The 23383-nt window shown below is 41.8% G+C and overlaps 2 protein-coding genes across 6 annotated transcripts in view; one reads left to right on the plus strand and one right to left on the minus strand.

The window, feature by feature from the left end:
* CALR3 (calreticulin 3) overlaps positions 1-16124 on the minus strand; it is a 32453-nt gene extending 16329 nt beyond the window's left edge. The window contains exons 1-3 of the mRNA XM_060092128.1: positions 16017-16124; positions 15706-15807; positions 12647-12850 (exon numbers count right to left, since the gene is read on the minus strand). Coding sequence (XP_059948111.1) covers positions 12647-12850; positions 15706-15807; positions 16017-16107 — 397 coding nt within the window. The 5' untranslated portion in view covers positions 16108-16124. The remainder of the gene's footprint in view (positions 1-12646; positions 12851-15705; positions 15808-16016) is intronic.
* A 246-nt stretch (positions 16125-16370) lies between these two features.
* C3H19orf44 (chromosome 3 C19orf44 homolog) overlaps positions 16371-23383 on the plus strand; it is a 32998-nt gene continuing 25985 nt past the window's right edge. For all 5 annotated transcript variants that reach the window (XR_009531489.1, XM_060093832.1, XM_060093830.1 and 2 more), the window contains exons 1-3: positions 16371-16452; positions 20619-21384; positions 22781-23102. Coding sequence is in view for 4 of the 5 variants with exons in the window: in XM_060093832.1 (XP_059949815.1) it covers positions 20620-21384; positions 22781-23102 (1087 nt within the window). In the remaining variant the exon portion in view is untranslated. The remainder of the gene's footprint in view (positions 16453-20618; positions 21385-22780; positions 23103-23383) is intronic.

Below are 23383 nucleotides of genomic sequence, written 5' to 3' on the forward strand. Positions count from 1 at the left end.
CCCAGCCCAGAGATAAACTCACCCACATATGGTCACCTTATTTTTGATAAAGGAGGCAAGAATATACAATGGAGAAAAGACAGCCTTTTCAATAAGTGGTGCTGGGAAAACTAGACAGCTACATGTAAAAGAATGAAATTAGAACACTTCCTAACACCATACACAAAAATAAACTCACAATGGATTAAAGACCTAAATGTAAGGCCAGACACTATAAAACTCTTAGAGGAAAACATAGGCAGAACACTCTATGACATAAATCACAGCAAGATCCTTTTTGACCTACCTCCTAGAGAAATGGAAATAAAAACAAAAATAAACAAACAGAACCTAATAAAACTTAAAAGCTTTTGTACAGCAAAGGAAACCATAAACAAGATGAAAAAACAACCCTCAGAATGGGAGAAAATATTTGCAAATGAAGCAACTGACAACGGATTAATCGCCAAATTTTACAAACAGCTCATGCAGCTCAATATCAGAAAAACAAACAATCCAATTCAAAAATGGGCAGAAGACCTAAGTAGACATTTCTCCAGAGAAGATATACAGATTGCCAACAAACACATGAAAGGATGCTCAACATCACTAATCATTAGAGAAATGCAAATCAAAACTACAATGAGTTATTACCTCACACCAGTCAGAATGGCCATCATCAAAAAATCTACAAACAATAAATGCTGGAGAGGGTGTGGAGAAAAGGGAACCCTTTTGCACTGTTGGTGGGAATGTAAATTGATACAGGCACTATGGAGAACAGTACAGAGGTTCCTTAAAAAACTACAAATAGAACTACCATACAACCCAGCCATCCCACTACTGGGCATATACCCTGAGAAAACTGTAATTCAAAAAAAGTCATGTACCACAATGTTCATTGCAGCTCTATTTACAATAGCCAGGATATGAAAGCAACCTAAGTGTCCATCAACAGATGAATGGATAAAGGAGATATGGCACATATATACAATGGAATATTACTCAGCCATAAAAAGAAACAAAATTGAGTTATTTGTAGTGAGGTGGATGGAACTAGAGTCTGTCATACAGAGTGAAATAAGTCAGAAAGAGAAAAACAAATACCATATGCTAACACACATATATGGAATCTAAAAAAAAAAAAAAAAAAAGGTTCTGAAGACCCTAGGGGCAGGACAGGAATAAAGTCGCAGACGTATAAAATGGACTTGAGAACACAGGGAGGAGGAAGGGTAAGCTGAGAAGAAGTGAGAGAGTGGTATGGACTTAAATATACTACCAAATGTAAAATAGATAGCTAGTGGGAAGCAGCTGCATAGCACAGGGAGATCAGCTCAGTACTCTGTGACCTCCTAGAGGGGTGGGATAGGGAGGGTGGGAGGGAGATGCAAGAGGGAGGAGATATGGGGATATATGTATATGTATAGTTGATTCACTTTGTAATAAAGCAGTAAGTAACACACCATTGTAAAGCAATTATACCCCAACAAAGATGTTAAAAAAAAAAGTTAATGATTTTTAAATTGGCACGTAAGTTTTAGTCACTAAGGAAATGGAATGCCGTAGGACACTATTCCCGGCTCAGAGACAAAGAAGTTCTGAATATTCTAAGCAAGGTTTACAGGAGGGATCTGGAAAATCTGTCAAACCTTCTGAGACTGTTTGGAATTACCCTGCTGCGGCTTCATTGACTTTAAGCCATAGGAATGTACTAAAGTATCTGCATGTCTTTCTGTCTCAGACGGAATTCCACCACATTCACTGACCCAGGCCTGCATGAACAAACCCTGTGTAAACACAAGCAGATGACTGTGACTTCTTCTTGAACTTGCAGTGATGAACCTCCAGATTAAATAAGAGAGATCTAGGCTGCACATACTTACTTAAAGAACATTATCAATTTGCCAGAGTAGATGCGACATTTTACTTGGAAATACCATCTATGGAACCGACAAAGAACACCACATCTATCTCCTGGTTGAGTTCCCGGAGGACGGGTGGTTTATGTAATTTCCTTTTTTGTCATTGCTGGAAAACATTCCAGTTCAATTTTTTAAAACAAAAGCTATGTAAATTATTTGTATGAAAGTCTATTATCTCAGGATTGAAACATGAAATTTATTTTTCCTTCGAAATTGGTCAGAATTTTCCTCTCTATTCCTAAGCACCTACATACTTTTACTATTAAATTCAGCTTCAGAATGTGCCCAGATCTGACCAGAAAAATCTGGACATTTTCCATTAACAGCAATCATAAAATAGTTATGCAGTAATGGATTTTTGTGAAGAATGGGGTAGGCAGATGGGCTCTGAAATTGGGCTGACCTGACTTTGGGCAAGTATTTTAATCTTTCTGAGCCTCAGCAAAATGGGGGCTGTGTTACCCATTTCCTAGGGTTTTACACATAATCTAAGATTGCATGGGTAAGGCCCCTGGCAAGGGCCCAATAAAATATGTTTCTCTCTTCCTCTTCAACACTAGCAAGCTGCTCTCAAACCAAAGGCTAGAGCTGAGAAATCACAGGAAGTGTTCTAATAGTGACACAATGGGTTTGGGTAAAATGTAACTGATGTTGAGTTAAAAGCAAAATAATGCAGAAAATTTATATATATATATATATATATATATATATATATATATATATATATATATATTTTACTCCAACATATGCTGCTTTGCAATTTAAATGTAGCAGACATGCTGTGTATATTTAAAAGTAGTATTTTGGTGGATATTTGTGGTTATTTTGTTTACTAAATCTAACTAAATCAAATATTTGTGAACTCATCTCTAATTCAATAGATATTATTCTTTTGCCAGATATCTCTGCCATCCTGTTTTAAGAGAATAATAACAATAACCAAAACGGAGACATTTAAATTTATTTTTTAATCTAAATAAAGACCTTTTCCATTCCAGATTTTAAATTCAAGAGTAAATGTGAGGGACTTCCCTGGTGGCACAGTGGTTAGCAATCCGCCTGCCAGTGCAGGGGACACAGGTTTGAGCCCTGGTCTGGGAGGATCCCACATGCCACGGAGCAACTAAGCTGTGCGCCACAACTACTGAGCCTGTCCTCTAGAGCCCAAGCCACAACTACTGAGCCCACATGCAGCAACTACTGAAGTCCACGGGCCTAGAGCCTGTGCTCCACAACAAGAAAAGCCACCGCAATGAGAAGCCTGCGCACTGCAACGAAGAGTAGCCCTGCTCGCTGCAACTAGAGAAAGCCCGCACACAGCAATGAAGACCCAATATAGCCATAAATAAATAAATAAATAAACAAATAAATATTTTTAAAAAGAGTAAATGTGAGGCGTGGCAGGTAGAGAGAACTCTGGGCAGGGAGTCGGGGACTGCACAATCTGTGGAAACTTTGGATCAATCTAATGCTGTGTCCTTGGAGAAGTTGCCTCACTCTCCAAAATGACAGAGCAGAATTAGATCTAAATCTAATAAGTAATCTAATATCTAATAAAATAATACTCTTTTTACTTCTATAATAACATCAAGACCAGCTGTATATATAAATATAAGGACAGCATAACTAGGTGTCTGAAGCCTGATCCTGATCATGAAAAAATTTAAAATAAGCATGGGAAAATGTCACATGAGAGAAAATAATTTTAAAGAATAAGTCCCCAAATCTGGATTATGGATGGATATTTTAAAATACATTTTCATCCTTAAAGCTTTTTCTTTTCCACCTTTTTTTTTTTATTGTGGCAAAATACGTACAACACAAACTTTACCATCTTAGCCATTTTTAGTGTACAGTTCAGTGGTATTAAACACATTCACATTGTTAGCCAACCATCACTACCATCAATCCCCATAACACTTTTCATTTTGTGAAACTGAAACTCTATACCCATTAAGCAATAACTCTCCATCTTCCCTTCTCCCCAGCCCCTGGCAACCACCATTCTACTTTCTACCTCTATGATTTTCACTACTCTAAGTACCTTCCACCAAAGGGGAAATCACAGGCTCGGAGGGGCAGGCACTTAGAGAATCCATCTTCCTGAGTCACCTCTCAGCAAACCCTACTTTCAAGTCCCTGGATATCCTGTCTCACTTCAGCTTTAGTGTGAACAGGATGTGTAAGACATGGGGACACTGAAATGGGAGGGCAGGACAGTGCCACCAAAATTGTGCCCCAGCGCAGCTCACCGAATGACCTGCCGACATCAAGGCTGTCCTGGGGAGTTGGCTGCTGCCTGAACATGGTTCTGGCAAAGAAAGAGGTGAGATGGGCTTTTAGGCTGTGACAGCATTAAAAATCATCAGCCATGTTATAAAGCAGAAACTAAAAAAAAAAAAAAAAAAGATCAGCCATGGAGTTCCTTTGTCATGCAATTCCCAAACCCTTTTAATTTATTGAGGAAAAATTCACATCACATAAAATCAACCATTTTATTTATTTATTTTCTTTCTTTCTTTCTTTTTCTCTCTTTTTTTGGTTACACCACACAGCTTGTGGGATCTTAGTTCCTCGACCAGGGATGGAACCTGGACCCTTGGTAGTGAAAGCGCAGAGTCCTAACCACTGGACCACCAGGGAATTACCTCTTTAAAAAAAATATATATATATAGTTTAATTCTTATTTTATATTGGAGTATATTTGATTTACAATGTTGTGTTAGTTTCAGGTGTACAGCAAAGTGATTCCATTATACATATACATATATCTACTCTTTTTCAGATTCTTTTCCCATATAGGTTATTACAGAGTGTTGAGTAGTGTTCCCTGTGCTATACAGTACGTCCTTGTTGATTATCTAAAAACCAACCATTTTATTTATTTATTTTTATTTATCTATTTATTTTTGGCTGTGTTGGGTCTTCATTGCGGTGCCCTGGCTTTCTCTAGTTGTGGCGAGTAGGGGCTACTCTTCGTTGTGTTGCACGGGCTTCTCATTGCGGTGGCTTCTCTTGTTGCAGAACACAGGCTCTAGGTGTGCAGGCTTCAGTAGTTGTGGCACATGGGCTCAGTAATTGTGGCTCACAGGTTCTAGAGCACAGGCTCAGTAGTTGTGGTGCATGGGCTTAGTTGTTCAACAGCATGTAGGATCTTCCCGGACCAGGGATCAAACCCGTGTCCCCTGCATTGGCAGGCAGATTCCCAACCACTGTGCCACCAGGGAAGTCCCAGTTATTGGAATTTTGATAGGGATTGGACTGAATTTCTTTGGAACTTGTAGATTGCTTTGGGTAGTATTGACATTTTAACAATATTAAGTCTTCCAATCCACAAACATGGGATATGTTCCCATTTATTTATGTCTTAATTTCTTCCAGCAATAATGTGTAGTTTGCATTAGACAAGTCTCTCACTTTCTTGGTTAAGATGATTACTAAGTATTTTACTCCTTTGGATGTCATTGTAAATGACATTGTTTTTGTAATTTCCTTTTCAGATTATTCATTGTGTATAGGAATGCAACTGTTTTTGGGTTTGTTTTTTAACATGTTGACTTTGTATACTGTTACTTTGCTGAATTCATTCATTAGTTCTAATAGGGTTTTTCTGTGCAAGCTTTAGGGTTTTCTATATATCATATCACCTGCAAACAGATAATTTTACTTCTTCTTTTCCAATTTCTTTTCTTTTTCTTGCCTAATTGCTCTGGCTAAAACTTCCAGTACTATGTTGAATAGAAGTGGGAAGACAGGCATCCTTGCCTTGTTCAGATCTCAGAGGAAACACTTTGAGTTTTTCTGAGTATGCTCACTGTGGGGTTTTCATATATGCCTTTTATTACGTTGAATTTGTTTCCTTTTATTCCTAGTTTGTTGTGTGTTTTTATTATGAAAAGGTGTTGAATTTTGTCAAATGCTTTTTCTGCATCAAATGTGATGATCATTTTTCCCCCTTCGTTCTGTTGATGTTGCATATTACATTGATTTTCATATGTCAAACCATACTTGCATCCCAGGAATAAATGCCACTTGGTCATGTTGTATAATTCTTTTAGTATGCTGCTGAATTCTGTTTAGTAGTATATTGTTGACGATTTGCATCAGTGTTTTCTTGTAGCGTCTTTGGTTTTGGTATTAGGGTAATGTTGGCATCATAGAATGAGTTAGGAAGTGTTCCCTCCTTTTCAATTTTTTGGAAAAGTTTGAGAAGGATTGGTATTCTTTCAATGTTTGGTAGAATTCACCAGCGAAACCATCAGATTCAGAGCCAGCCTTCCTTCCTTCTTTCCTTCTTTCCTTCCTTCCTTCCTCTTCCAGTTTTATTGAAATATTATTGCCATACAGAACTATATAAGCTTAATATACACAACATAATGATTTGACTTACATATACCATGAAATGATGACCACAATAAATTTAGTGAACATCCATCATCTCATATAGGTACAGAATTTTAAAAAAAGTATTTTTTCCTTGTGGTGAGAACTCTTAGGATTTACTCTATCAACAGCTTTCATATATAACATACAGCAGTGTTAAGAATATTAATCATATTGTACATTACAACCCTAGTATTTATTTGTCTTATAACTGGAAGTTTGTACCTTTTGACCACCTTCATCCCATTCCCCCTCCTCCACGCCCACCTCTGGTAACCACAAATCTGATCTCCTTCTCTATGAGTTTGCTTGTGAAGTATAATTGTCCTACAACATTATGTTAGCTCCTGGTGCAGAAAATAGTGATTCAATATTTTTATACATTACAAAATGGTCACCATGATAAGTTTAATTACTTTGTTACCATACAAAGAAACTACATTATTATATATGACTATATAATATATGACTATATGACTATATTCCCCATGCTGTACATTTCATCCCTGTGGCTCACTTATTTTGCAACTGGAAATTTGTACCTCTGAATCTCTACCACCTACTTTACTCATCTTTTCACCCTCCTCCCTTCTGGCAACCACCTGTCCTCTACATTTATGACTCTCTACTTTGTTATATTTGTTCATTTGCTTTGTTTTTTGGGTTCCACATATAAGTGAAATCATATAGTATTTGTCTTTCTCTGTCTGACTTATTTCACTTAGCATAAAACTCTCTAAGTCCATCTGTGTTGTCACAAATAGAAAGATTTCATTCCTTTTTATGACTGAGTAATATTCCATTGTATATATACATCTTCTTTATACACTCATTTAATGGGCACTTATATTCCTTCCATATCTTGGCTAATGGAAATAATGCTGCAATGAACATAGGGGAGCATATATCTAGCCATTCTGACAGGTGTGAGGTGATATCTCATTGTGGTTTTGATTTGCATTTCTCTGATGATTAGTGATGTTGAACGTCTTTCATTTGTCTTTTGGCCATCTGTATGCCTTCTTTGGAAAAATGTCAGTTCAGGTCCTCTGCCCATTTTTTGACTGGGCTTTTTTTTTGATGTTGAGTTCTATGAGTTCTTTATTTTGGATATTAACTCTTTATTGAATCTATCATTTGCAAATCTCCTCTCCCATTCAGTAGGCTGCCTTTTCATTTTGTTCGTGGTTTCCTTCACTGTGCAAAGGCTTTTGAGTTTGATGTAGTCCCATTTATTTATTTTTGCTTTTGTTCCCCCCTGAGGAGACAGATGCAAAAAAAATATTGCTTAAGATGAAGTCAAAGAGCATACTGCCTGTTTTCTTCTAGGAGTTTTATGGTTTCAGGTTGTAATTTAAGTCTTTAATCCATTTTGAGTTTATTTTTGTATATAGTGAGAGAGTAGCCTAGTTTTCCCAAAACTATTTATTGAAGAGGCTGTCTTTTTCCCATTGTAAGCTTTTGCCTTTTTTGTTGTGGATTGACATATATAAGCATGGGTTCATTTCTGAAATCTTTATTCTGTTTCACTGATCTGTGTGTTTGTTTCTATGCCAGTACCATACTGTTTTGATTACTATAAGCTTTGTAGTATAGTTTGAAATCAGGGAGTGTGGTATCTCCAGCTTTGTTACTCTTTCTCAAAATTGTTCTATTTGGGGTCATTGTGTTTCCATACAGATTTTAGAATTATTTGTTCTCGTTTGTGAAAAATGCCATTGGTATTTTGATAGGGATTGCATTGAATCTGTATATTGCCTTGGGGAAGATGGATATTTTAACAATATTAATTCTTCCAATCCATGAGGTATACCTTTCAATTTGTTTGTGTCATCTTCAATTTCTTTCTTCAGTGCCTTATAGTTTTCTGAGCACAGGACTTTTACCTCCTTAGTTAGATTTATTCCTAGGTATTTTATTCTTTTTGATGCAACTGTAAATGGGTTTGTTTTCCTAATTTTTCTGATAGTTTGTTGTTGGTGTATGGAAAGAAAACAGATTTCTGTATATTAATTTTATATCCTGCAGTTTTACTGAATTTATTAGTTCTAGTAGTATTTTGGCAGTGTCTTTAGTATTGTCTATGTATAGTACCATGTCATCTGCACACAGTGACAGTTGTACCTCTTCCTTTCTAATTTGGATTCCTTTTACTTATTTTTCTTCTCTGATTGCTGTAGCCAGGACTTCCAATACTATGTTGAATAAAAGTGGCAAGAGTGGGCATCCTTATCTCATTCCTGATCTTAGAGGAAATGCTTTCAGCTTTTCACCACTGAATATAATATTGGCTGTAGGTTTGTCATATATGGCCTTTATTATGTTGAGGTATATTCCCTATATACTCACTTTGTTGAGACAAGGCTTTTCTTTGTTGGGATAATTTTGTTTACTGCTTCAATTTCCTTACGACTTATAGGTCTATTCAGATTTCCTCTTTCTTTGTGATTGAGTCTTGGTAGGTTTTGTGTTTCTAGGAATTTGTCCCTTTCATCTAGGTTATCCAACTTTTTGGTGTACAAATATTCATAGTACTCTCTTATAATCCCTTTTATTTCTGTAGACAAGGTAGTAACATCCTCACTTTCATTTCTGATTTTAGTAATCTGAGTCTTCTCTCTTCTTCCCTTAGTCCATCTAGCTAGTTATTGATGTCACAAAGTTACATCTTTATAGGCTGTGTCCCCTAAAACATAAACTAATAATTCTTTAAAATGCATTTGTCTCTTAAATTATGTAGAAAACTAGATTTGTAGTTACAAACCAAAGTTACAGTAATATTAGCTTTTACACAAATAATTGTTTTTCCTTAAATGTATTAGTCTCTTAAATCATGAAAACAAAAAGTGTAGTTATAAACCATTGTTAAATAATACTTTTATAATTATATTTACTTTTATTGAGATTTTTATTTCTCCATATAGGTTCAAGTTACTGTCTAGTGAGTGTCCTTTCATTTCACCTTGCAGGACTCCCTTGAGCATTTCTTGTAAAGCAGTTCTAGTGGTTACAAACTCCCTCAGCTTTTCTGTCTTAATTTTTCCACATATTTGAAGGACAGTTCTGCCAAATGTGAGTTTTTATTGAGAGTTGTTTTTTTTTCTTTTCACTTTGAATCCACTGTCTTGTGGCCTCCAAAGTTTCTGATAAGAAATCTACTGATAAGCTTATTGCAAATGCCTTGTATGTGATGATTTGCTTCCCTCTTGCTGCTTTTAGCATTTTTTGTCTTTGCTTTTTGCAAGTTTGATTGCACTGTGTCTTGGTGTGGACCTCTTTGGGTTCATCTTACCTGGAGTTCATAGAGCTTCTTGGATATTTATATTCATGTATTTCATCAAATGTGGAAGTTTTCAGCCTTTGTTTTTTCAAATATTCTCTCCCTCTGGTTTTTCTCTCTCTTCTCCTTCTGTGACTCCCACAATGTGTACGTTGGTCTGTTTGATGGTGTCCCACAGGTCCCTTAGCCTCTGTTTGCTCTCCTTCAATCTTGTTTCTTTCTGCTCCCCAGCCTTGATAATTTCAATTATCCTATCTTCAAGATCTGTTTCTTTCTTCTGCTTGCTCAAATCTGCCTTTGACTCTTCTAGTGAACTCTTCACGTCAGTTTACTTTTCAGCTCCAGAATTTGATTTTGGTTTCTTGTTAAGTATTCTATCTCCTTACTGATATTTCCATTTTACTCTCATTTTTCTTGACTTTCACTACATCTTCATTTAATTCTTTTAGCATCATTCAGACAGTTATTTAAGTCTAATAGATCTGCCATTAGGTCTTTTTTTCAGGGACAGTTTATGTTGATTTATTCTTTTCATTTGAATGGGCCACACTTTCCTGTTTCTTTGTATACCTTGTGATTATTTGTTAAACACTGGACATATGAGTCTAATAATGAATGTTAAGTCTGGAAATTGGATTCTCCTCCTTCTGCAAGGTTTGCTGTGTTGTTGTTGGTTTTTTGACTGATTGTTGAAGGCTGGCTCTGTACCAAGGGTCAGCCTGGGATGTAAACTTAAGGTTTTCTCAGGTCTTTTTTTTTTTGTGGTACGCGGGCCTCTCACAGCTGTGGCCTCTCCCGTTGCGGAGCACAGGCTCCGGACGCGCAGGCTCAGTGGCCATGGCTCACAGGCCCAGCCGCTCCGCGGCATGTGGGATCTTCCCAGACCGGGGCACGAACCCGTGTCCCCTGCATCGGCAGGCGGACTCTCAACCACTGCGCCACCAGGGAAGCCCTCAGGTCTTTTCTGAGTGTTTTCCTGTGTATGTGTGGTCACTTTCTAATTTTCCCTGCATATGTAGTTGTTTTTTTTGTTTTTGTTTTCGTTTTCTCCTTTTTTTTTTTTTTTTTTTTTTGCAGTACACGGGCCTCTCACTGTTGTGGTCTCTCCTGTTGTGGAGCACAGGCTCTGGACGCGCAGGCTCAGTGGCCATGGCTCACGGGCCCAGCCGCTCCACGGCATGTGGGATCTTCCCAGACCGGGGCACGAACCCATGTCCCCTGCGTCGGCAGGCGGACTCTCAACCACTGCGCCACCAGGGAAGCTCTCTAGTTGTTTTTTTTTTTTTTTTTTTCTTTTTGCGGTATGTGGGCCTCTCACTGTTGTGGCCTCTCCCGTTGCGGAGCACAGGCTCCGGATGCGCAGGCCCAGCGGCCATGGCTCACGGGCCCAGCCGCTCCGCGGCATATGGGATCCTCCCAGACCGGGGCACGAACCCGTATCCCCTGCATCGGCAGGCGGACTCTCAACCACTGCGCCACCAAGGAGGCCCTCTCTAGTTGTTTTTTAATGTCCTAGTCTTTAATGTCTAGCTTCCTAAAGGGGAAAAGGTGAAAAATGAAGGGTGGGAGGGAAGGGTTCTGGCCCTTTAAGTCTCCTGGAAATCATTTCAGCTGGAGGGGGAGAGGCTTACAACAATGGGGGTATGTTTAACAACAATGGCTGCCCATCTCTTTTTCTGCGCCTCTGCAATAAGAAGGGGCAATCAGCCATCAGAGTTCAGATCCTTGATATTTGGAGGACAGGGTCCTTTTTGCCTACCCTGGCTCCCGTAAAAGCTGCTCCAGGAACCTGGTGCACAGCTGTCTGTCTGCCATGTGGCTGGAGGTGGGAATGGGTAGGTACTTCTGTGCTAAGAACTGAAATTCACCCAAATTGACCTCCCCAGTTTTCTCCTGGAAGTTGCAATACTTCCACAGACTGCATAGTTCCCTGTTACATCAGACAGATTCTGCCAGTGCAAGAATGTTTCCTTGTCTAGGTGGTGAGACAGATTCCTGGTGCTTCCTATTCCCCCATCTTCCCAGAATCCTCTTCATTCTTAAACGTTTTTGAATCCACACATTTCAGTTATGTCTAGTTCCTGCAGCCCAATGTGGCCTTCCCAATTCCAGCACAGATGTTAATCAATTACTCCTAGTGTCAGGAGACATTCAATGTATTCCAGGGGTCAACAATCTCCTTTTTCTGTAAGGAGCCAGACAGTAAATATTTTTGGTTTTGTGAGCTATATACTCTCTGTCATGACCACTCAACTCTGCCACTGCTGCTTGAAAGCAGCCATAGACAAGATGTAAATGAACTGAGTGAGGCTGCATTCCAATAAGACTTCATTTGTGGACACTGAAATTTGAGTTTCATATTATTTTCATGGGTCAAAAGTATTGTCCTTCTTTTGATTTTTTTAATCATCCAAAAATGTTAAAAAGCAGGAAGTTCCCTGGTTGCCTAGTGGTTAGGATTCTGGGCTTTCACTCCTGTGGCCTGGATTCAATCCCTGGTCAGGGAACTGAGATCCTGCAAGCCATGCAGTGCAGCCAAAAAATTAAAAAACCCATTCTCAGTTCATGGGCCATAACAAACACAGGCTGTGGGCCGATTTGGCCCATGGCCAAGGTTTACTGAGTCCTGAGGCATTCAAAATACTTGGGGCTACATTAATGTTGAATAAATAACTTTCTCCCAAGAACAACAGAATGGTACAGTCGCCTTTTTTTTTTTTTTTTTTTTTTTTTTGCGGTACACGGGCCTCTCACTGTTGTGGCCTCTCCTGTTGCAGAGCACAGGCTCCAGACACACAGGCTCAGCGGCCATGGCTCACGGGCCCAGCCGCTCTGCGGCATGTGGGATCTTCCCAGACCGGGGCACGAACCCGTGTCCCCTGCATCGGCAGGCGGACTCTCACCTACTGCGCCACGAGGGAAGCCTACAGTCACCTTTTTAAATACTGATTAGGTTTAACAGTACTAGAAACCTTTAGTTAGATAAACTCAACACAACTATAGCAAAGTCAGTCTAAGGATTCTACAGGTGGAAGGGTTTTCAAAATCACAAATTGTTGTCCATACTATCTAAACTCACCAAACATAATATAGTACTGGGATTTTCCATTCAGGTTCTTCTGATCCACGTCTGCAGGGTAGAGCTTAATGTAGCCCCCTCCACAGTCCATCTTCTGCTCATGTTTCACGGTGTACTGAATGATCAGAGTCTTCCCTTTATTGCTAAATGGTTTGAACCGTGCAGAGATGGCGTAGAATCGGCTATTTTGAGTGGTCTGCAGACCTTTAAATAAAAAGTACTCATGAAGGATTAGGAATGACACTGCTCAGCAATGCAGGGAATTAAATGGTTGTCCTCCCCCACCCCTGATAATAAACCTTCCAACCATTTATGTTGATCCTGCACCTATAGCACATTTGTACAATGATATACAATGGGCATATCACTAACAGGCTCTCTGCTGCCAGAGAACTTCTATTTCACATACTCATGTACATGTTTTTGTACTTAATATACCACTGTTAGGTCTTAAGTTATAAAAACACTTCAGCTCTAACTGACAAATATGCAATCTAATTATAGATAAAAGATTAATTTTGCTTCCCTTCATTTTCCAAGGGGTGGGAATATACAAGGAAGCTTTGTAACAACTGGATTAAACAATGGAACATTCTACTTCTTTCCCTTAATTCTCATCTTAAAACAGCTATTTAAGAGACACAATGGCTGATGGAGGACAGATTGCTGATCTGGGGGAAAAAAAAAGTGCTTCACTGCCCTGGATGAGCTGGTCCTTGGGTGTCATCTGTGTGGTGGCTCTTTTTATGAAGATACCATTCTTTTGTCATCTGAATCTTGTAGTTTATAAGTTTAGCCATTCACTTCAAGACCAAAAACCCCTTTTCAGTAGCCAAAAGGCTCTGTACCAATTCCTTATCTTATACTGGAGTATAAGACAAACCTGACAACAAGGACCTACTGTATAGCACAGGGAACTCTACTCAATATTTTGTAATAACCTATAAGAGAAAAGAATCTGAAATATATGTAACTGAATCACTGTACTGTACACCTAAGACTAACATGATCACATGATATTATAAATCAACTATACTTAAATTAAAAAAAAAAGACAGGGGGCTTCCCTGGTGGCGCAGTGGTTGAGAGTCTGCCTGCCGATGCAGGGGACACGGGTTCGTGCCCCGGTCTGGGAAGATCCCACATGCCGCGGAGCGGCTGGGCCCATGAGCCACGGCCGCCGAGCTTGTGCGTCCGCAGCCTGTGCTCCGCAACGGGAGAGGCCACAACAGTGAGAGACCCGCGTACCGCAAAAAAAAAAAAAAAAAGACAAACCTGAAAACAGAGCCAGTCTTCTTTTTTTTTTTTTTTTTTTTTTTTTTTTTTCAGTATGTGGGCCTCTCACTGTTGTGGCCTCTCCCGTTGCGGAGCACAGGCTCCAGACGCGCAGGCTCAGCGGCCATGGCTCACGGGCCCAGCCGCTCCACGGCATGTGGGATCTTCCCAGATCGGGGCACGAGCCCGTGTCTCCTGCATCGGCAGGCGGACTCTCAACCACTGCGCCACCAGGGAAGCCCAGAGCCAGTCTTCTTATAACCTACCCTTCCTTGCAAACATACTCCAGCCTCCATAACTGCCTATGCTGAGAGCCATCATTAATGAACCTGGAATTTTGTGTCAGTATGTCTAAGACTGAACTCACCGTTGACTCCCCACTCCCAAACCTATCTCTCTCTCTCTCTCCTACATTCTTCCCCCACTCTTCACTTTCTCAGGTGATCTGTAGCCCCTTCCCCTACCATCCAGGCAATTCCTAAGGCCATCTGACTCACCACCTCCCTCTGTGTCTCACCACACTCCTCAGCCACCACCATCACCTCTCACTCATCTCTGTCTGGTTAAATTCTATTGATCTTTCCATCCATGGCTTCTATGTTATGGTCCTGGGAGACCACAATGAAAGGGGTCAAATTAACTGGTATCCTCAGTGCCTTGCCTGTGTCTGCTCTCAGTAGACAAGTGCTGGAATGAATGAAATGCACAGAGTCTCAGGATTCCAGGTTGGAGGAAGGAAAAACATTGTGGGAAAAAACCAAATGACAACCCCGCTCCCTAGACAAGCTTCACAGACCACCTTATTATTTCACTCCATTTTTGCCATTACAGCCTGACAATTTGGAACAATGTGTATCCACAAAACAATGAGGGCAACACTGGAATAACAGGGCCAAGATGGAAGTTGAGTGGAAGGTGGTAAAGAGGGAAATTTTTCATCTAAATCAGGGGTTGGTAAACTTTTTTCTGTTAAGGCCAGGGAATAAATGCTTTACACTTTGGGAGCCATTCCTTCTCCATCCTAATTACTCATTTCTGCCTTTGCAGCCTGAAAGCAGCCATAGACTGTATGCAAATGAAGAAGCATGGCTGTATTCCACTAACACTTTATTTATGGACCCTGAAATTTCGGGCATTTCATTGAATTTTGTGTAATTTTTATGCATCACAAAATACTATTCCCCTTTCTATTTTTCTCCAACAATTAAAAAACGTAGAGACCACTCTCAGCTAACTGTTTGTACAAAAAACAGGCAGTAGAGGAGCTGTAATTTGCCTACCTTTGATCATCAGGAATGAGAAGCCAGAATAGAGGTTATCCTTGGTACTTGGAGACTACTGACTTGGGCGGTGGTCGGGGGGGTTGGTGTGGGTAGGCCAGAAGGGAAGACTCTGGGGGTGGAGGTGGGGCCTGAAAACGTTCCTATCTTGACCTCGGTGTGCAGTTGTAAACATTCATCCTATTGGACCCCCAAAGATCCGTGTGCTTGACAGCATATAACTTTTACCCTGTTTTTCTTTTTAACGCGAAAATAAAAATGAGAAGTACCTTCTAAACTTTTTCCTTCTGTAGGGCAAGACCCTCGGCTCTCCAAACCCATTTGACTAGTGCTTGTAAAGAGGGGGTATCTTGGTCAAGAAAAGAGAGAGAAGACAAAAAAACCCTACCCATGCCTGTTTCCCGACCTGTGAAATGGGTGTTGGGGCTGTGCCATACCTACCCTGAAAGGTTGCTATGGGGGGTTAAACATTCATCTTGATTTTCTCACGATTCCTACACTAACCTTTGTCTTTCTCTTTATGACCATAAAATTTCCCGGACGAGAGTCCAAAATACCCAAACTGGGAGTCATTGGTGGACTGCACCCATCGGTTCCTCCAGCGCTCTGTTGGGGGGAAATAACACCGGTTAGGGCTGAAAACTGTTAATTTGGGTCGTGGGGAGAGTGTTGGGGGCCCTCGAGGCTTCGAAGCTTCGAGGTTTTGCCACCACCGATCCCTCGGCGACAGGCGGGGCCAATGGCAACTCGGGCCATCCGTTGGGCACTGGGGTATGAGGGAGCTTAAGCCTCCGCCACGGGCGGAGCCCCTTCACCTCCATCTAGAAATTCCTCCTGGAAGTAGACTGTGGCCAGCGCCACCCGCAGCACACAGACTGCCCAGAGCGAGACACAAGCGGCAGCCATGGAGAAGGCGCGGCCACCTCTTCTTGTAACCGTCCCTTTGCGCTCAGGGGTCTCCGCGGCGCGTCGGCCCCTTCTCAGAACTACTCCCGTCACGCCTCGCGATTGTGACCCGAGACACCATTGGGCTTTGATGCGCGGTGCACGCCGGGTCTCTCTTCAAACTACCATTCCCATGACGCCTCGCGATAGTGACATGGAGCGCTATTGGTCGTTTGGGGCGCGGGGTGCACCGGGAGGTGTAGTCTCTTTCGCCCTGGCGCCGTTGCCGGGGTCAACGGTCCCTTCTGGCCCAAGAGTCCGGCCGAGAGCGGTGGCGGCCTCCGCGGAAGGACTTCGTGGGAGGAGGTTGGCGGGGTTGGCTGGGCGGTGGCCGGGCTTAATGCCCGGGCTCAGGAGAGGAGTTGCAGGGGAACGGGACGCGCTCCGGGGCTGGGCAGGTCGGGCGGCGGGAGAGCGGCCTAGCGCCTCATTTTCCCCGTCTGGGGCCCACTAGCGAGCGTGGTACGATGTGGGTCGCTCCAGGCCTGGGGGAAAAGCTCGATGGTCTGAGGGGCGACTGTGTTTTCAAATTTTGTGTATTTATTTTTAACAACTTTATTGATAATTCATTTACATAGCATACAGTTCACTCCTTCTAAGCGTACAGTTCCCGTTATTTTTAGTAAATTTACCAAATGGTGCAAACATCACTACCATCCAGCTTTAGAACTTGTCAGTCACCCCAAGTGTATCTCTCCTGCCCCTTTGCAGTCTATCTCCGCTACCACTCCCAGTCCCAGGCAACCACTGATGGACTTTATGAGTATATAGATTTACCTTTTCTGGACGATCCTTATAACTGGAATTATACAGTGTGTGTTTTTTTGCATCATCTGGTATTTTCCCTTAATATGGTGTGTTTGACGTATATGCGTGTTGTGTGTGTCATTATTTGTTCTTTTTTATTACTGAATAGTATCTCATTTATGGATGGACTTCAGTTCTCATCCATTCACTAGTTAATGGATATTTGGGTTGTTTCCACTTATTGTCTATTATGAATAAGAACTATTATGAACATTTGCATACATTTCAGTTATCTTGGGCTTCATGGGAGTGGAATTGCTGGATCATATGGTAACGATGTTTAACTTTTTGAGGAACTACCAGACCGTTTTCCAGTTTGTCAGCTGCGTCATTTTATAGTCTCCTCCAAAGGGGTATGAAGGTTCCAATTTCTTCACGCCCTCTGCCAACCATTTGTTATTTTCTGTAGTTTTGATTATAGCCACCCTCGTGGGTATGAAGTGGATCTTATAGTGGTTTTGATTTGAATTTCCTTCATGGCTGATGTTGAACATCTTTTCAGGTGCTTATTGGCCATTTGTATTTTTTTTTTTTTTTTGGTGAAATATCGGTTCACATCTTTTACCTATTGGTTTATTTTTAATTATGTGTTTTTAAAATACATCTATTTCTGAAACTAACACAATATTGTAAATCAACTGTACTTCAATAAAAGTTTTTTAATTAAAAAAAGTATATTTTAGTTGTGGTAAAATGTACATAACATGAAATTTACCCTTTTAAACATTATTGATTTATTTTTTAAATTATCTTATTTTATTTTACTTATTTATTTTGGCTGCACCGTGCAGCTTGTGGGATCTCAGTTTCTGGAGCAGGGATTGAACCCGGGTCATGGCAGTGAAAGCCTGGAATCCTAACCACTAGGCCACCAGAGAAATCCCTTTTTCTTAAAATTCTTTTTTAAAAAATTATTTATTTTATTTAATTGTTTTATTAAAAAAATTTTTTTAAACCTAGGGAAACTTTCAGAAGAACTCGATGCCAGAAAACCTGGCCTGGTGGTCAGGCTTTTCCTTTGACCCACAGAGTGCCCTGGGCCTTGCCTACAAAAATACTCACAAAGATAGCTGTTGATGTTGTTCCAGTGCTTTCTACTTCCCCTTCACCATGTCCTTCCAGCTAAAAGTTAGCCCGTTATGCAGGTAGTCCAAATACTGTCATTACTGCTATCTAAATTTTATTGTATGCTTATTCCATGCCCCACACTGAACATAGGAATCCTGTGAGGCTAATAGTTATTATTCCCTTTTTACAGATGATCAAGCTGAGGCACAGAGTGGTTAAGTAACTTGACCAGGATCACTCACACTAGGAATTCTGCACTGTTTCTGTTGGGTGTGATTTTTGATTCACTGACTCCTGTGGTCAGGCCTGTGCTGGGCACTCTTAGTACATGGGGTGGTTAAGGTGGGGATGAGCAAGCAAGCACACTAGTCAGAGAAACAGACAGTAAAATAATAAAAATAATTCATTCTTGTACAGAATCTTAGGGGCCGGGTTAAATGCCTTGCACAAAATATTTGAACTCAGCTTTGAAAGGTATATAAGATGTAGGGTAGCCAGGTTTAACAAATCAAAATACTGGACACCCAACTGAATTTCAGTTTCAGATAAACAACAAATAATTTTTTAGTATAAAAATATTTAGGGCTCCCCTGGTGGTGCAGTGGTTAAGAATCCGCCTGCCAATGCAGGGGACACGGGTTCGAGCACTGGTCCGGGAAGGTCCCACATGCCATGGAGCAACTAAGCCCGTGTGCCACAACTACTGAGCCTGCGCTCTGGAGCCCGCATGCTGCAACTACTGAAGCCCGCGTGCCTAGAGCCTGTCCTCTGCAACAAGAGAAGCCACTGCAATGAGAAGCCCATGCACCAGAATAAAGAGTAGCCCCCACTCACCGCAATTAGAGAAAGCTGCACACAGCAACGAAGAACCAAAGTAGCCAAAAATAAATAAATAAAATAAATAAATTAAAAAAAATTTTGGAACATTACCTTTTAGGATAAAAATATTTGGGTCATACTTATATTTTTAAAATTATTTGCTATTTATCTGAAATTCAAATAACTGGGTGTCCTGTATTTAGTCTGGCAATCCCAATAAGGTTGTTTTCCAAGTGGACAGAGTGGGGGAAAAAAAAGGCTTTTTGGGGTCTCACAGTAAATTTTTTAAAATAAAAGTAACAAATGGCCTTGCTAAAACATTCAAACAGTATGGAGCTGAGGCATGGTTCTGCATCTTTTCTGCCTCACAGATCATTATGCTGGAGACATTATTATGCACACAGATCTCCCCCATTCCTTTTTTTTTTTTTTTTTTTTTTTTTTTTGCGGTATGCGGGCCTCTCACTGTTGTGGCCTCTCCCATTGTGGAGCACAGGCTCCGGACGCGCAGGATCGGCGACCATGGCTCACGGGCCCAGCCGCTCCACAGCACGTGGGATCTTCCCAGACTGGGGCATGAACCCGTGTCCCCTGCATCAGCAGGCGGACTCTCAACCACTGCGCCACCAGGGAAGCCCCTCCCCCATTCCTTTTAACAGCTGCATAGTATTCCATTGTCTGCCTGTGGTCATCTGGACTTCATTGGGCCTGTATGGATGGGATCAGGATTCTGATGAGTACAAACAATGCTGCCAAGACATCCCTTGAACATACATGTCTATGGGCATTGTAGGGAAATTCCCAGACGTGGAATTGTGGTGTCACAGCGTCTGTGCATTTCACATTTTCATTGCTGTTGCCAGGTTCCTCACTAAAGGGCCTGCAACAAACACACACCTATGCCATATTTTTCCATTTTTTAAAGTCTTTAAAATCTTTTGAAACCTTGGTAAATCTTGGAGTGAATTGTTCATATTCCTTCAGGGGCACATGGGAACTCTGAGAATATGATGAAAACACTGGCCCTTTTCCCCAGAAAACTCTACACCAGCACACACATACAACACATGGCCGACCTTTGGTGGGGGGGTCTATGTCTGTCCATAGCCCCCATCCCTGCTCCCAGGGCAGTAGTTCTCACACTGTAAGTAAAATAAGATTTCTGGGGAGCTCATTAAATATACAGATTGTGTTTCAACAGCTCTTTTTGAGAGAACTGAGGACACTTGGATAAAGGACAAAACCAGACTTGGGGTGCAACTGGGTAATAGGACTCACTCGGAGTAGAGGTGGGGTAACTGGAGAGGCAGTGAAGCACTGTAGGGGCGAGTGGGACCTTTGGAATTGGCCTGAGCTTTGAATTTGGCTCTGTTACTCGCTGGCCAGGTGACCTAACCTGTGGAGGCCTTCATTTCCTTCCTCTTCTCTATGAAAGAGGCATGACAACGACCAACTCTCAGTGTCGAGTGAGGATTAAATGAGATACTGTAGCTCTGAGCAGAGTGCCAGGCATACTGCTTGGCCTGAGAAGCACTGGCTCTCGTCTTTAATATGTAACGTGTCTCACTTAAGACCTGGCCTTGAACGGCATAGTTCAATGATAACGTACCAGGTGTCTTATTATTTTCGTTGTCATCATTGGGCTTGAAGGGGAGGCTCTGGCCAGATGGCAAAGGGGGATGTGGCCTCTCCCAGGTGGTGGGAAGCATTGAGGGATTTGAATGTGCAGTCTGAACATCAGGTATTCTTACTGTAAGTTTTCTTTCTTTACTCCCTAGAATGGCTTCAATAAGAAAAACCAGCCGTACCGTGCGTGATATCTTTGGCGACTTCAGTGATATTTCCTTAGAAGATTCAAAGATGGAAGAAATCCAGAACTTGGAAATCAGTAGAAGTCTTACCAAAATAGCACCCGGTCCGAGCAGATTTCTAAAAAGAAACCAGACTATGGATGGAAAACACTTATTCCCAAAAGAGAATGCTTTCCTGGGGAGTGGGCCCTGGCTCTCTTCAGGTAGAGCTTCGACCACTGCCTCGAAGGTCAGGGCCAACGCTGCGCTCACAAGGCTGGCCCAGATAGAAACCAAGATCAGGAACCGGAAGGTGCAGTTGGATTTGTCTGACGTGGAATCTGACCTGAAGACCTCTGAGGACTGGCTTCCTAGCAGAGCAGATGAATATCCCCCCAGAAGGACGGTTGACCTTTCTTCACAGAACACAGACAAAACCTCCCAGAAACAGGCCCTTGAAATTCCTGTCCCTGAGAGTGACATGCCGAGTGGGAAGGTCAGTAGGTTTCTAAAGAAGAGAGAAGCACCTGTGGAAAAGATATCCCCTGAAGCACATGTTGGGAAAGAGAGGGATTTTCAAACACCCAAAGAGAAAAAACCTCCTAGAAGACTGGATTCTCCAGACAGTGATGAAGAGGAAATGAAAGAGTTGCTGGGAAGCTTGATGGAATCTTCTAGCGAAAAAGAAGCATCCACAAATCAGGGTTTCACCAGCACCAAAGTCAGTGAGAAAGAACAAACAAAACTAGTCTCGGTAAGGTTTGCATGTATTTATTTTGTACTTGTATGCACTTTGCATTTGTACCTTTCTGTCATAGCACTAGAGACTTTTGAAGAGAGCCATCACCCGTAAACACTTCAGAAAGTGTTTGATGAGGAGAGGTTGGATGTCAGCCAATCACGGGTACCCATTGCTGGGCTGCTCTGTAAGGGACAGGATTTGGGACATGTCAGGCAGTTTTGCACTCTGTGGAGCCTCGTAACTGTATACACCCCAGGATAGCACTTTGTATGACTGATCCAACCCCAGCTTTGATCACTGCCATTGGTGATCCATGCCTACTTGTTGGTTGTACCACACAGGAATCACTAACTTGGGAAGGCTGCATTTCCATTTTCCAACTGTTCAATGCAAATGAACAGTTCAGTGGCATTTAGTGCATTCACGATGTTGTGTAACCACCACCTCTGTCTAGTTCCAAAACATTTTCATCATGCCAAAAGGAGACCCTTACCCAGTAATCCCTCCCTGTTTCCCCCTCCCCCAGACCCTAACAACCACTAATCTGCTTTCTGTCTCTGTGGGTTTGCCTGTTCTAGACATCTCGTGTAATGGAATCATACAACCTGTGGCCTTTTGTGTCTGGTTTCTTTCCCTTAGCACGATGTTCACAAGGTTCACTCACATGGTAGCGTGTGTCAGTGCTTCATTCCTTTCTATGGCTGAGTAATATTCCATTGTGTGGATGGACCACATTTTATTTATCCATTTGTCCATTGATGGACATTTGGGTTGTTTCTGCCTTTTGGCGATTGTGAAGAGTGTACAGGTATCTGTTTGAGTCCCTGTTTTCAATTCTTTGGGTTTATACCTAGGAGTTGAACTCTTGGGTCTTGTAGTAATTCTGTGTGTAACTTATTGAGGAACAGAGAAACTGTTTCCCACAGTGACTGCACCGTTTTACATTCCCACCAGCAGTGTATGAGGGTTCCAATTTCTCCACATCCTCACCAACACTTGTTATTTTTTGGGTTTTTTTTTTTTTTTTTTTTTTTGGTTATAGCCATCCTAGTTGGTGTGAAGTGATGGGAAGGCTGCATTTTAAGGGGAAAAATCTGCATATTGATTTTGACTCTGTTGAAGATCCATGTTCTCAGGGGCCTTAGTTTAGAAAATGTGTAATTAACAATATGTATTTGAAAGCAAAGTGATATTTCTGATTATTTGTGGAGTATGTCTAATCCCAGTATTATCTTGTCTAAATGTGTACCTTGACTTCCAGAGGTGAGGAGAAAGGAGAGAAAGGGGCAGAGAGGGATAATGATTTGATCACCAGGACTCATGCTCTCCACCAGCCACGATGTCCGATGATAAGGACTTACGTAGCATATGTTTGGTAATTTTCCTTCTTTTGTTTCCACCAAAGTAGGACCAGATCCCAAATCAACTGAGAGTCCTTTCGCTGCCCAGGAAGGATCTTTCCAGCTCAAAGCCATTTCCGACATCACGTCTGCCAACCTCACGGTCAGCAGGTGGGACCCTTCACAGTGCTGGCTCGAGAACTCGCTCCCCACAGATTCCCATTTCAGAGGACACAGCCTCCCACACGGCATCACTTTCCATCCCCAGCGCCTTTCCGAAGTCCGTACCCTCGACAGTGGGGGATGGCAAGCTCTTGTCCTCCTCGAGAAGGAGTGAGGCTGGGCCTCAGGATGAGTCTCCCTCAGAAGCCGCCGATGAAAGTCTAAAAGGTAACCCTCGTCCCTGCACAGAGTTGTCACCCCAGGGCAGGAAGGGCAAGACAGCCTCTAGGATCCCTGGCCTGGTGGTCACAGGGTATTGTCATGAGGGGTGCGAGTCACACCCTTGGCTTCCTGACCTTCTTTCCTAGTTGAGGGGCTACGTCAGATTGTTTTGTTCTGCCTTTAAAGCCTTCTTCTAGTAACCCTACCCAACGACAGAGCCAAAACAGAAATCCTTCTAGAGCCTCATGCAAGAGGGCGGCAATGCAGTTTTCCTTGTTGTAAAAGAG

This window comes from Mesoplodon densirostris, chromosome 3 (genome assembly GCF_025265405.1).
Source record: "Mesoplodon densirostris isolate mMesDen1 chromosome 3, mMesDen1 primary haplotype, whole genome shotgun sequence".
NCBI lineage: Eukaryota > Metazoa > Chordata > Mammalia > Artiodactyla > Ziphiidae > Mesoplodon > Mesoplodon densirostris.